Genomic DNA, 14,740 nt, shown 5'->3' on the forward strand with positions numbered 1-14,740 from the left:
AGAAGGATGGCTCGTTGCGACCCTGCATCGATTTTCGCGCCCTTAACCATATTACTGTCCGGAACAAGTACCCACTTCCTCTCCTTGATTCAGCCTTTACTCCTCTCCACAGTGCAGTCATCTTCTCTAAGCTAGATTTGAGGAATGCCTATCACTTAGTACGTATTCGCCAGGGTGACGAGTGGAAGACGGCCTTCAACACCCCACTGGGGCACTTTGAGTACTGCGTCATGCCATTTGGCCTAACTAACGCCCCTGCCGTCTTCCAGAGTCTCATCAACGATGTGCTAAGGGACATGATTGGGCGCTTTGTTTTTGTATATCTTGACGATATCCTTATTTTTTCCCCCTCTGTTTCTACTCACCATCAACACGTTCGCTTGGTGCTCCAAAGATTATTAGCCAACCGTCTGTTTGTCAAGGCCGAAAAATGTTTATTCCATTCCTCCTCCGTGCCGTTCTTGGGGTTTATTGTGGAGAAGGGCCAACTCAGACCCGATCCCGCCAAAGTTGAGGCGGTGGTCGAATGGCCGACTCCGACATCTAAAAAGCTTGTGCAGAGGTTTCTGGGGTTCGCCAACTTTTATAGGCGCTTTATACAGAACTTCAGCAAGGTCGCAGAGCCTTTAAATAAGCTAACATCTTCTAAGGTTCCCTTTGTCTGGACCCCAGCGGCTGACACTGCTTTTAGGCGTTTAAAGTCGTGTTTTACATCTGCTCCTGTGTTGGTTCACCCTGACCCGTCTCTCCCTTTCTTTGTCGAGGTGGATGCGTCTGATACAGGGGTTGGGGCCGTACTCTCCCAGCGCTCTAGCTCGGACCAAAAGTTGCACCCCTGCGCCTTCTACTCCAGACGCCTTAATTCTGCGGAGCGCAATTATGACATTGGTAACAGAGAGCTCCTGGCGGTCGTCCTCGCCTTGCAGGAGTGGAGGCACTGGCTCGAGGGGGCGGCTCATCCATTCATCATCTTTACAGACCACCGGAACCTTTCTTATATTCGTGCTGCACAACGCCTCAACCCTCGTCAGGCACGTTGGGCCCTCTTCCTCACTAGATTTCATTTCGTCCTCACTTACCGTCCTGGATCTCTCAATGGGAAGCCCGATGCCCTCTCTAGGGTGTTCGCCCCTCCGGTGGAAGTTTCTCCCCCTGAGACCATTTTACCTAAAGACCGGATTCTCGGAGCGCTCCAATGGGAGGTGGAGAGGCGAGTGGCAGAGGTCAACAAGGACACACCCCCTCCTGTCGGATGTCCACCTGATCGACTCTTTGTTCCTCGCAACCTCCGATCTGAAGTCCTCATATGGGCTCACTCCTCTAAGCTCGCCTGTCATCCCGGAGCCAGACGGACGGCGTTTCTCCTGTCACAGCGCTTCTGGTGGCCGTCCCTGCATGCTGACACCAGGAGTTTCGTAGCCGCGTGTTCAGTATGCGCGAGGAACAAGTCATCCAATCAAGCAGCGGCAGGCTTGCTGCAGCCACTCCCCATCCCCTCCCGTCCGTGGTCACACATAGCCATGGACTTTGTCACCGGACTACCTGCTTCCAGGGGCTTCACTACAGTCCTTACCTTCGTCGACAGGTTCTCTAAGTCAGCCCACTTCATCCCACTCCGCAAGCTACCCTCCTCCTTCGAAACAGCTAAACTTCTGGTCCAGCATGTGGTACGCATCCATGGTATCCCGCTCGATGTGGTGTCAGACAGAGGCCCGCAGTTTGCTGCTGCTACCTGGAAGGCTTTTTGCAAAACCCTTGGAGCAACTGTGAGTCTTTCGTCGGGGTACCATCCTCAATCAAACGGACAGACTGAAAGGGCCAACCAGGACTTGGAAGCAGCCTTGCAGTGTGTGTGCCACCAGCATCCCACTTCCTGGTCCCGCTATCTGCCTTGGGTGGAATATGCCCACAATACGTTGGTATGCTCTTCGACGGGTCTCTCCCCATTCCACGTAGCCCACGGCTTCCAGCCTCCCCTATTCCCCTCCCAGGAGAAAGAATCATCTGTGGCTTCTGTGGCCACCCTGTTGCGCCGGGTCCACCGGGTGTGGCGAGACACCCGGGCTGCACTTATGCGCACCGCCAAACGGAACCAGAGGTTGGCGGACCGACATCGCAAGCCTGCTCCCGAATACAAGCCTGGCCAGAAGGTTTGGTTGTCTTCACGGGACCTTTCGTTGGCCGGAGAATCCAAAAAGATGGCACCCAGATTCATTGGACCCTTTGAGGTCATCCGTATGGTTAACCCTGTGTCAGCCAGACTGAAGCTTCCGCCATCTCTCAAGAGGTACCCGGTGTTCCACGTGTCCCTCATGAAGCCTGTCTCCTCCTGCGAGCTCAGCCCTCCAGCAGTGCCTCCTCCTCCTCCTCGGTTGGTGGATGGCCATCCTGCATTTACGGTCAAATCTATTGTGGATGCCAGGAAGCGGGGCAGGGGCGTACAGTATCTTATCGACTGGGAGGGATACGGCCCAGAGGAACGTTCGTGGGTCTCTCGTTCTCTTATTCTTGACGTCTCCCTTCTTGCCGACTTTTATCAGCAATTCCCCGACAAACCAGGTAACCCTTCGAGGGGTGCCACTTAATTGGGAGGGGGGAATACTGTCACGCTTTGCAGTGACACCACTCTGGTGCTGCAGGTGAGCTACCTATTGGTCTCTGTTTGTTTTGGATTTGGTTTCTCAGGTGTTTCTCATTGCAGGGCCACCTTGATGGGTGAAGCTACTGAACGAGCCACAGGTGTTCCTAATCAGAGCTGCCTCTTTATATTCACACCTGTGGCAGCAGGAAGGCGTCGTTTGATTGACCTTCATGGACTCACGCCACAAGCCATCGTCATCTTCCCAGACGCATTCTTGCTGCCCGTCTTCATCCTTGACCTTACACGGTAGATACAGTATATACTGTCTTTTTTCTATTGCCTTCCTGCCAGTTCGGTAGCTTCTCCCTGTTAGCCCTCCCGTTTGGAGTTTGGCAGTCTTTATGTTCGGTTCGCTTCCTTCGTGGTGCTATTTTGTTACTGTTTGCCCTGCACCATAGATTTTTGTTGTTATCCCTTTTTTTTTCCTTCTTTTTGTTGTGGTACGAACTATTAAAGGACTTCCTTTTTGACACCACCCTGCCTGTCTGCCTTTTTGGGTCCAACCAAGTTCACGGCGTGACAATTCTATTCTTTTTTTTAGTTTCACTTGTTTCTGATACTATTTTATCTTCTTTTTTTACGTAAAATATTGATTTGTAAAAAATAAATGACCTTTCCCTTAAATAAATCACCAATATCAAATAAACTTCCATTTCATTTTATATTATTGTAGTAGTAGTAGTAGTAATTTTATTATCCTATTTAATATTATGATTTTTTTTTTACTTCATTAAAAATGACATTTTTGTGTTTTTTCTGATAATACTCTTTTCAAATTTTTTCTCAAAATCTTTAAAAAAAAAAAAAACAACCTTACCATAATACTGTATATCACTAATATCAAACAAACTGCATTAATTTAATTTTAGTTACAGTAGTATAATTATCATATTTTCTATTATTAAAAAAACTCTTTCGGCACTTTAAAAAATTACTTTCACACTTAAATTAAATTAAATTAAATTAAAATTGTAGTAGTATAATAGCCGTATAATTATATATTTTTAAATAAAACCTTTATTTCATTAAAATATTAATTTTACCCACTTTTTTCTCATTATGCTCTTTAAGCACTTTAAAAAATTACTTTAAAAATTACATTTAATTACAATAAAATTGGCCGCACGGTGGTCTAGTGGTTAGCACGTTGGCCAACACAGTAACAGCCTGGAGATCGGGAAGACCTGGGTTCGATTCTCCCTTGGGCATTTCTGTGTGGAGTTTGCATGTTCTCCCCGTGTGCGTGTGGGTTTTCTCCGGGTACTCCGGCTTCCTCCCACATTCCAAAAACATGCAGTTGAGGTTAATTGGCAACTCTAAATTGTCCATAGGTATGAATGTGAGTGTGAATGGTTGTTTGTCTATATGTGCCCTGCGATTGGCTGGCGACCAGTCCAGGGTGTACCCCGCCTGTCGCCCGAAGTCAGCTGGGATAGGCTCCAGCATGCCCCCGCGACCCCAATGAGGAAGAAGCGGTATAGAAAATGGATGGATGGATGGACAATAAAATTGTAGTAGTATAATTTTTGTAGTATATAGTAGTACAGTATAACTTAACTTTATTAAAAATCATACATTTTATCCTCACTTTTTCATAACTCTCAATTTTTTTTTTTACATATAAACAATCATTTTCATTTTCATTCTCAAAATAGTTTTTCTTTTTTAAAGGAATGAATTACCTTTATCTTAATAAATCACTAATACCAAACAAACAGTATGTAAATAATTGAATTGAATTTAATTAGGAGGAGTATTATTGTCCTATCAAATATGAAAAAAACCTGATGTACATCAGTAACTTGTTACTTTAGATAGCGAATAGATGATAGAGAATATCACTGCTCCTCCTGACATTAATAACACATCTTAAAAAAGTCCATGTTATGTATTCAAGCATGAATTTGACGTCTGTTGGCCGACACAAATCATTTGTGCAAACAAATGTTCGACACGTGAAGACATTTGCAATCTCAGCTTGATAAATTGAGCACGTCTGTGTTAGGAATTGTTGGAAAAACAAATGATTGGAGCGTAAAATAAATGTAAGACGTGGTGGAGGACGTGTGTGAGTGGCAGCTCACGCTGGCGTCAATGAAGGCACAACATGCTGCTGCCAGCTCTCGTCCTCGGGAAAGTAAAGCTTGAAAAGCAGAACCAAAAAAAACAAAAAAAGGAGATGCTTGGCGTTGATTGACGTTCCCCCTCAGTGACACTTTGACATGGAAAATCACATTTTTAAGTGCAGGCCTGAGACGCTGCTTTGTTCTCCGTGTGACAGACGCGTGGATCACTGCCGCCGTGTTCGCCCAACCAGTTCGCACGTGGATTCGCAAGTATAAGCACACCTCCACGTACACGAGTGCAGCACAACATTCGGAATATGACCAAACATTTCTCTTTCACTCTTATCAAATGATGATTTCATTGTCACAATATTATATCACTTTTTTCCTTACATGATTACAATTTGTTAAAGAAAATAGAGAAAACTATGTGTTATACAATATTTCGACAAACCTTCTCTTGTCTCGCAGTATAATGGAACACTGACCTCTTCTCAGGTTAAAAAATTCAGATTCAATTGATTTGTTTGAATTCTTATTAAATTATTTTAAAAAATATATGTTATAAATAAATATATATATATATATATATATATATATGCCCTGTGATTGGCTGGTGACCAGTCCAGGGTGTACCCCGCCTCTCACCCAAAGTCAGCTGGGATAGGCTCCCAGTGAAGATTACGCAGCATAGAAGATGCGTGAATGAATGTTATCTATATTACACGTTTTTCCCTCTTAGAATTCATTCCCCCCCCAATTAAATAATTACAATTTGTTAGAAAATATAGAACTACATATTGTGCAATATTCTGACAAACCTTCTCACTGCATAATGGAACATTGACCTTTCCTAAGGGAAAAAAAAGTCTGAATTTGACCTAAATTTTCTGTTTAAATCTTACGAAAATAGTTATAGTTTAATTATATTTATAATTTGATGATAATTATAATTTAATGTCATCAATATTAACACATTTTCCCCCCATGGAATCCATTTTTCCCCTCATTAAATGATTACAATGTGTTAAAAATATAGAGCTATATATTGTGCAATATTCCGGCAAAACCTCTCTCATTTCGCTGAATAATGGAACATCGACAGCTCTTCAGGCAAAAAAATTCTGAATTTGACCACATTTTTTGTTTAATTCTTATTAAATTATTTTCATATTTATGTTATAAATATTACACAGTTTTTTCCTCATAGAATTATTTTTTCCACTCAATGATTACAATTTGTTAAATACATATTATATAGTTATAAGTCAAACCTGTCTTAGCGGCCACCTTTATAGAACGGCCACCTGCCTATAGCAGCCACCGAAAAATCCCCCGCAGCAAATTTACATGTTATAGACCCTGTGTATAGCAGTCACCTGTCCACCCATTTTGTCTCCCTTGGTCAATATCTGACCACGTATAGCGGCCAAATTACCGACTCAAGTAGAAGCTTCATGCACAAAAAAGTTTGTTTTTTCAATCAATGAAGCCGTCGTGTGTAGACTTTAATTACTGAGTCCTAGCTCAGTCACAATCATTCACAAGATCCACACAAACTGTCAGTTGTTCCACATAAAAAAGCCGTCTTCTTTTGAGCTTGCTATTTCCTGGTCAAACATGTAACTTTAAGAGCATTTGCACCAAAACATTACCGCAAAGTAGGCTGGGAACAGGACGTGCTCCCAGCGACGCTACAATAAAAAAAAAAACATACGCTAGCATGCATGCGGCAGCGGGAGCAAAACTGAGTTCGGTTGTACTTAATTGAAGTATTTTAGAATGTACTCACGTTATTTTTGATCAATCCTCATCCACAAATCCATCAAAGTCCTCATCTTCTGTATTCGACACAAAAAAAGCCGTCTTCTTTTCCGTTCGCTACTCGTCTGTTAACTTGTCAGTGTTATTCAGCTCCGAAGCAAAGAAGGAAACTTCTCCTGTTGCTTCTGCCAACTTTATTTATTGAACGCGGCCACCAGACAGCAGCTCAGAACACACACACATCTCTCAGCATCGTCTCTCCTTCCTGCTTGCCCACAAGGCAAAGGTTAAACAAGCCCCACTACATAGCTGTCCAGCCAATGCCTGTAAGAAATGACACCGTTTATTTCCTGGTGTGCACTGGTCAATACTGTAATGCCGCTTGTTGTGGGGAAGGAGAGACTCACGTCGCCGATGCACTTTAATGGCTTTATTAACAGCGGAGAACACTGCAGGACTTTACATCCACGCCAACATAAACACACTTCCCAACTCTCTCCAAACTCACAGCTAGCACTGAGCCTAGCTCTCCTGCTCGGGACGCCCACCGTCACTTCCTGATAAACTAAAGCTGTAATGACACTCTGACGTATAAAAAGTAAAATATTAAAAACAAGCGTAAGACATTACTAGCACAGCTTTGTTCTGTGGGTCGTGGATATATTCTATCAGTTATTATTAAGCCTCTAGCTTCCTTTTAGTAAGTAAAAACCTTGGCTATGATTGCACTACATTGTCATGTAGACCTACAAAGTACACTTGGAAGAACAAGAGGTGTCCGCAGTCCGCAGTGCCCTCTACTGGTCAACATTATTATTATTTTTTCCCTTTTTTTCCTTTTTTTTTCCTCTACTGGTCAACATTCAAACTGGATGCCAACCTGTCTATAGAGGCCACCTGTCTATAGCGGCCACATTTGCAGACTCCCTCTAGTGGCCGCTATAGACAAGTTTGGCTGTATATACACAACTATATATTGTGCAATACTCAAAACTTTCACTGCATAATTGAACATTAACTTTTCCTAAGGCTAAAAAAAAAATCATAATTTTACCCAAATTTTCTGTTTAATTCTTATTAAGTTATAAATTTTACACATTTTCTCACAATTCATTTAATTATTGCATTTTATTCCCACAATGCTCCAAAACAAAACTCTAAAATTCTAAAATACAAAAATAAACCAACATGTTTTGTTTATTTCATTCAAGTATTGAATTTATTTATTTTAATGTAATTAAATTTGATGTTCTCAATATTGCACATGTTTTTGCTCAGGTGTACATCACTGCAAACTACAAGCACAATAATAAACATATTATCCATCTCACAACAGAGCGTTATTATTTTGTTACAAGTAATGTTTGGGATTGTTCCGGGGATGCAGGTGTGCCTAATGTTGTGTCCTGTGTTCAAAATCAAAAGTTTGTGGCTAACTTTTGACGAATTGCTCCACAAAAAAGGCGCATCGTCTCGCCTGAGATGGACAGCGCCCACACCCCCTCGCTGGCCCTTCAGGAATCGAACGTGTGCTCCATCTCAACAAGAAGGCTTCACATCCCGGCCGCGCTGCCATCAATCACACGGCCGGCCCGACAGACGGAGGCGGCAACAGAAGGCAAATCTTCAATATAAAGAGCAACGCCGCGTCTCGGCGGCCGACTGGAATGACTTTAAAGAGATGCGCGCTTCAAAAGTGAGGATAAAAAACATTTGTTTCTTTAAGATGTTGGTCTTTGTTTGTTTTTTTCCCCCAAACAGCAAAAAATAAGAGTGAGGAAAGCAATAAAACACAACATGCAGGCACTTGGTGAGTGTTAGGAAAGAGTGTAATCATCCATCCATCCATCTTATGAAGGCAGCAGGAACACATCACCCACAAAAAGTAGGGATCTGATCCAGCAGCCACCAAAGCGGATCCTCTCAACGCCCTGGCAATGAACAGAATCGGTGACAAAGGGAAACCTTGGCGGAGTCCAAGCCTCACTGGAAACAACTCCAACTTACTGTCAGCGATGTGGACCAAGCAACCGAATCATCTGGTCCGATACTTTATACTTCCAGGGTAACCCCCACAGGATTCCTCAAGAGATACGATCCAAAGCCTTCTCCAAGTCCACAAAACGTGTAGACTGGTTGGGCAAACTGCCATGCACCTTCAAGAACCCTGCCGAGAGTGTAGAGCTGTTCCACAGTTCCAGGACAAAAACCACACTGCTCCTCCTTAATCCAAGGTTCAACTATCCAGCAGACCCTCCTCTCCAGTGCCCCTGAGTAGACCTTAGCAGGAAGGCTGAGCAGTGTGATCCCACCATAGTTGGAGCACACCCTCCGGTGTCCCTTCTTAAAAAGGGGAACCACCGCCCCGGTCTGCCAAAGAAGAGGCACCACTGTCGATGTCCACGCGATGCTACAGAGTCGTGTCAACCAAGATAGTCCCACAGCATCTGGTGACTGCTAAAGCTGCATGCCGCTTGGCCTGGCCTTGGCTTGGGGTCTTCTGAGCTACTCTTTGTCTGTTTGGTTTCCCCTAGCACCTGCTTGTCTTGGGTGGCACTACCAGGGGCATAAAAGCCCCTGAAAACTTAGCTCCTAGGATCATTGGGACACACAAACTCCTCCACCGTGATAAAGTGATAGCTCAGGGAGGAGCTACCGAGACCCATCTCTTGAGCAGTCTTGGTGCAGACTAGGCTTGGGATGATGGCCTTCACACTTGACCAAACGAACCATACTAGCGGAGCAAACACACCTCTTAATGAACGAATGAATGTATGAATGAGTGAGTGAATGAATGACTGCTTACCTTGGACCTCCTTGTCATTCCTGAACCACCGGATGTTGGCGGCCGGCTTGCTGCCCGTCGTGGTGCAGGTCAGAGTGATGACTTCGCCCTCCAAGGCGGGACTAGTGAAACCCGTGATCTCTGGCCGCTCCGGTACTCCTGATTGGATAATACAAATATTACAGAGTTTTACCTTACTGACATACCCTAAATGCACCAATTGACTGCAAAGTCTCCTTTGTGGTCGATAAAGGTGAATAACCGCTGGGCCTCTAATGCCTGATGTCGTGTTTGATGAACGCCACAAGATGGCGGTAGCGGTCACTTAAACTGGCAGTCATGGACGGGAGTGGAAGTGACAGTGATGAACGCTGACCTAAGACGGTGAGGAAGGCCTTGGTGGTCTTGACGGGCATGGTGAAGAGTGAGCACGTGTACTGGCCCTCGTCCGCCAGGCTCACGTCGCTGATCCTGATGGTGAGCTCCTGCCACGATGCTCGCACCAGCTCAATCCGGTTGTCCCGCAGAGCTGCACGGACAAGGGCCACATGCACAGGACAGTCCGTTAAACACGATGAAAAAAACAAGATCAGAAATAATCTCAGCGTCTGAGATTACAAGATTGCAACTTCTATTGATTTTCACTCGCATGAACACTTCAGAATCACCTCGCTGACGTTTGCCGCTTGGACCCCCACTGATAACTCACCGCCACTTAAAGTATACACTTACACCCAGCAAACAATTACATCATATTTCTTTCAAAATCAAGCGCTCTGAACACAGCCAAAGCTTGGATTCTCAAAACTATGAATAAACATATGTGGAATGATGTACTTAGCGAAAACATGTGAAATAACTCTAAATATGTCTTATATTTTAGACTTATATTTTATGTATTTTTTTTGATAGCGCCGCAAACCCATGGTGTTCTCTCAATGAGCTTTATGAGGTAGTCACTTGAAATGGTTTTCACTTCACAGGTGTGCCTTGACAGGGTTATTCAGTGGAATTTTGTGCCTTATTAATGGGGTCGGGACCATCACTTCTGTTGTGTGTGTTCAAAAACATTGGCCTGTACCGTTAGAGCTATTTCGACAAAGTATCTTTACACTTAAACCAAATCTATAATAATTTAAATTAGGGCTGTCGACCAATTAAAATATTTAATCACGATCAATCGCATTTTGTCCACAGTTAACTCAGAATTAATCATATTTAATCGCAGATGAAAAAGGTTTTTAGTAATAAGTAGGGATGTAAATCTCTTTGTGGTCAATGATTCGATGCGCAACTACGATAACCAAATCAAGGTTTATGTAAAGGGATAACAATTTTGGAAATATGGGCCATTATTTTGTTAAAAAAACATTGTACCGTTAGAAATCCCACAGTTTTTGCGTGTTCAATGCGAGCTGTGTTTGAGCCCAGTCCTTGAACTGACAGTCCTTGAACGCACCTGCTAACTTTGTCCCATGCTGCACAGATAGACTATTTATTTTTTTTACCCTTTTTCTTTCACCTCACATTTGGTTCCAAGTGCTGATACTACGTGGGAATGCATAAAGGCAAGATTTGCTGACCTTATTGAGTTCTAATGTTCTCATTTGTTCCGTACACAACCTATCTGAAAAGCAAAGTCCAGGCTCATACTGGTGGATGGTGGGTTCAAAAATAATATACAGTTAGAAATCCCCCAGCTTTTGAATGCTTCATGTCCCACTTTGTTTGACCGTCCAGGAACGTACCTTTTCCCGTTCTCACGTGCTGCACAGAGAGATACTTTATTCATCTCCAAGAGAAATTCACACAAATGGACTACTATACTGTATTTTTACCCTTTTCCTTTCACCTCATATTTGGTCCCAAATGCTGATACTATGTGGGAATGCATAAAGGTAAGGTTTGATGGCCTTATTGAGTGCTAATGTGCGTGTTTGTTCGGTGTGCGGTTTCTCTGGAAGACAAGTCTGGGCTCGTGCTGGTGGATAATGGGTCTGTATTAATTTCGTGAATGTTGTTCCTGTCTTAGTTTTACACAATACATTGATAAATAAGATGGATTGGATCGCTGTGGTGTGTGTGCGTTTTGCTAATGTGTTGACTCGCTAGTGCGGTACGAATGCTAGTTGATGCTAGCACTGCTGGCTTTACAGCCATGGTCGGGGGCTGCCGTTAACTAGCAACTTGTACCCAATTTTTGGCTCTGAGTTCAGGGCAAAGAATCAGACCAGGACAACTTGCATGTTTTTTGGGCCACTTGTTTGCCAAGGTGCCACTGTATGGGACAGTAGTGAAGTGCCTTTTGTCTTGCTGCGAAAGGCATTATAATAAATGTTATTTATAAATAGATGTATTTATTTTTACTGATATTCTTAATTAATTCATCATTTATTATTATTTTATTATGAATTCATTATTAATTTTCTTAATTTTTAAATGTATTAATTAAATACTTTTAGTCATAAATAAATAAAATAAGACTAATTTAAAAAGTATTTCAAATTAGACAAAAACAAATAAATACATTACAATATATAAGCATGTTATTACTACAAAATAAGTTTAAAATGAATAAATAAAAAAAAACAATAATAAAAGGTACCTGACCTAATCTGACCTTTGTCCTTGATGCCACGGGCACCATGTCTTGGATAAAATCAGTAGGGTTCTTGTGTTGGACAGATCCTGTGTAGTTTTATTGAACTGCGGCAATGGCAACGCGGTACATCATCCATTGACCAGCATACAAGATGAATCATGAATATGCACGACGCTGAGGACCAACAGGAAGTGTTCTCAGGGGGAACTATTGATTTTTCCACGAGACACGTGCAGACGTGAGCGATGTACGAGTGCAGCAAGCCAACAGCCCTCCTCGCTGACACGTTCACAGGTTGAATAAAGCCAAGTTAAGTGTAATCTATTACCCACGCAGGTGGGGGGGAGGAGGTGAATCCCGCTATTAGCGTCGCCGCCGCCCGCAGGCCGAGACATGCGGGCCCAAGCCGGGGGCAGATCCGTCACAATCAGAGCCAAATGTCAGCGTCTGACAAAGATTGTTTTAGCCGGCGCTTGAGGAAATCAATGTGATGAAAAGGTTCATTTCCCCGAAAGCCCGTGTTGCTCGCTCGCTCTTCATTGTGCTCCGGAGGAGGAGGAGGCATAAATCTGCACGCTGACCTTGTACACGCGCGGGCCTTGCAGCCTGGCAGCTTAATGCGCACTACATCTCCACACATGGACGCCTCGCCAAGGCTGTCTCCAATCAGTAAAACAGACAGGACCGTTCCCCCCGGCCCACCTGCTGCCCGCTGATGCTAAGTCATGTTTGCACCGCACGCCGTGACAGCAAACACATGGGACTCCTCCTGAGAGAGAGCATGGCTTCTCTTAGACAAGAACGTGCCGTGACCCTTGCTCTCGTATTTGTTCGTCATCTTTTCTTGAAGTGCTGCGCACAAAAGGGTGAAAATTGGTGAAAACATGCAACCCCACTGTGTTACCTGTGCTATTATTTTTCTGACAAATACACGGCATGGTGGCGCTGTTATTAAACCACAGAAGTTGGATTGACTTGTTGAGTTTCTCACACAGCACTACAAAACCCCCACTGTAACTTTTGAGTGTGAATTGCCACCAAATTTGGTACACACCTTTAGGGCACTGACAAGCACATGTGTGCCAAATATGAGCAAGGTTGGTTGAAAAACATGGCCGCCATCAAGCAAAACATCTTTGCAGGGACATGACAGGACAGGACTTAGTAGTTAATTGTCCAGAAGTCGTTGATAATGTCTTATGACGAGAAAACTTTGACAATGTCTGTATTGCATGTATGCTAGCATGTCTTCCAAAGTATTTGGAGCACAACCCCTAGGGGGCGCCACTAATGCCATTTACAGTCATGTGAAAAAAATGAGGATACCCAATGGTGTAACTCGTCTACTCCTGAAGCGCTGCACACAAAAGGATGACAATTGGTCAGAACATGCACCCCCACTGTGTTGTCTGTGCTATTATTTTTCCGACAAATACACCACATGGTGGCGCTGTTATTCCACTCCATAAGTTGGACTGACTTGATGAATTTCCCACACAGCTCAATGTGCGCTACAAAACATCCGCTGTAACTTTAGGGTGTTTAGCCCAATCATAGCAAAATTTGCTACACACCTTTAGGGCACTGACAAGCACATGTGTGTCAAATTTAAGCAAGGTTGGTTGAAAAACATGGCCACCATCAAGCAAAACATTTTTGCAAAGACACGGGCGAGACTTAGCAATTAACTGTCTATAAATCACTGAGCGTGTGTCTTATGATAATCAAGCTTTGAGGATATCTCTAGCGCATTTATGCTAGCATGTCTTCCAAAACATTTGGAGCACAACCCATAGGAACGCCACTGATTCCATTTACATATGAAAAATGACGACGCCCAATGGCGTAATTCTTCTACTCCTGAACCGCTGTACAGTATTTGGAGCACAACCCATAGGGGGCGCCACTAATGCCATTTACAGTCATGTGAAAAAAATGAGGATACCCAATGGTGTAACTCTTCTACTCCTGAAGCACTGCACACAAAAGGATGAAAATTGGTCAAAACATGCACCCCGACTGTGTTGCCTGTGCTATTGTTTCTTTGACAGATATACCACGTGGTGGCGCTGTTATAAAACACCAAAGTTTGACCCTATAAGTTGGATTGGCTTGAAAATTCAATGCACTCCACAAAATCCCCACTGTATCTTTAGGGTGTTTAGCTGAATCACCACCAAATTTGGTCTACCCCTTTAGGGCACTGACAAGCACATGTGTGTCAAATATGAGCAAGGTTGGTTGAAAAACATGGCCGCCATCAAGCAAAATGTCTTTACAGGGACACACAACTAATTGTCCGTGATTGTTTACATTGAAAACGTGTCTAATGATAATTAAACTTTAAGAATCTCTTTATCACATGGATACTAGCATGTCTTCCTTTTGAGCACAACCCACAGGGGACGCCACTGATGTCATTTCCCGTTGAGAAAAAATGAGGACACCCCCAATGTTGTATCAGGCACGGCGGCGCCACTTTGTCGTGATAAAAGCATGCTAAGGAGAAATGTTTGAATTGTTCACATCATCCAGATGACAACACCCTGTGTCCACGTCTTTAGTCAAAAGTAAAACGTTATATTCATCTGAGGCCATGTCCACAGAAATGGAGGTATTTTTAAAAAGCCTCCATTTTTCAATGAGATTTGGCTTTTGGGCATTGTAAGTTACTGAAAACTGCAGCCTGTGTGAAGTGTTTCAAAATGTACTTTTTGCGTGGTTCAGCAATGAAGTCCAAAGCATCCCTGCAAAGAAATGTGCTTAAAGTACTTTAGTACGAACGCAGAGGCACCCCACCCTACACCTGGGTCCTCTATTTGTTCTAATTAAAGTCCTGCGACTGTCCACATCACTTGAAGCCCACTTTAGTTTTTAGTTTT

General features: G+C 43.4%; 1 protein-coding gene across 3 annotated transcripts in view; it reads right to left on the reverse strand.

The window, feature by feature from the left end:
* The window catches only part of cadm2b (cell adhesion molecule 2b), a 156,118-nt gene that overhangs the window by 16,229 nt on the left and 125,149 nt on the right, over nt 1–14,740 (reverse strand). For all 3 annotated transcript variants that reach the window (XM_054793554.1, XM_054793551.1, XM_054793553.1), the window contains 2 exons: nt 9,633–9,785; nt 9,278–9,415 (listed from right to left, as the gene is read on the reverse strand). In XM_054793554.1, coding sequence (XP_054649529.1) covers nt 9,278–9,415; nt 9,633–9,785 — 291 coding nt within the window. The remainder of the gene's footprint in view (nt 1–9,277; nt 9,416–9,632; nt 9,786–14,740) is intronic.

This window comes from Dunckerocampus dactyliophorus, chromosome 12 (genome assembly GCF_027744805.1).
Source record: "Dunckerocampus dactyliophorus isolate RoL2022-P2 chromosome 12, RoL_Ddac_1.1, whole genome shotgun sequence".
In the NCBI taxonomy this organism is placed as follows: domain Eukaryota; kingdom Metazoa; phylum Chordata; class Actinopteri; order Syngnathiformes; family Syngnathidae; genus Dunckerocampus; species Dunckerocampus dactyliophorus.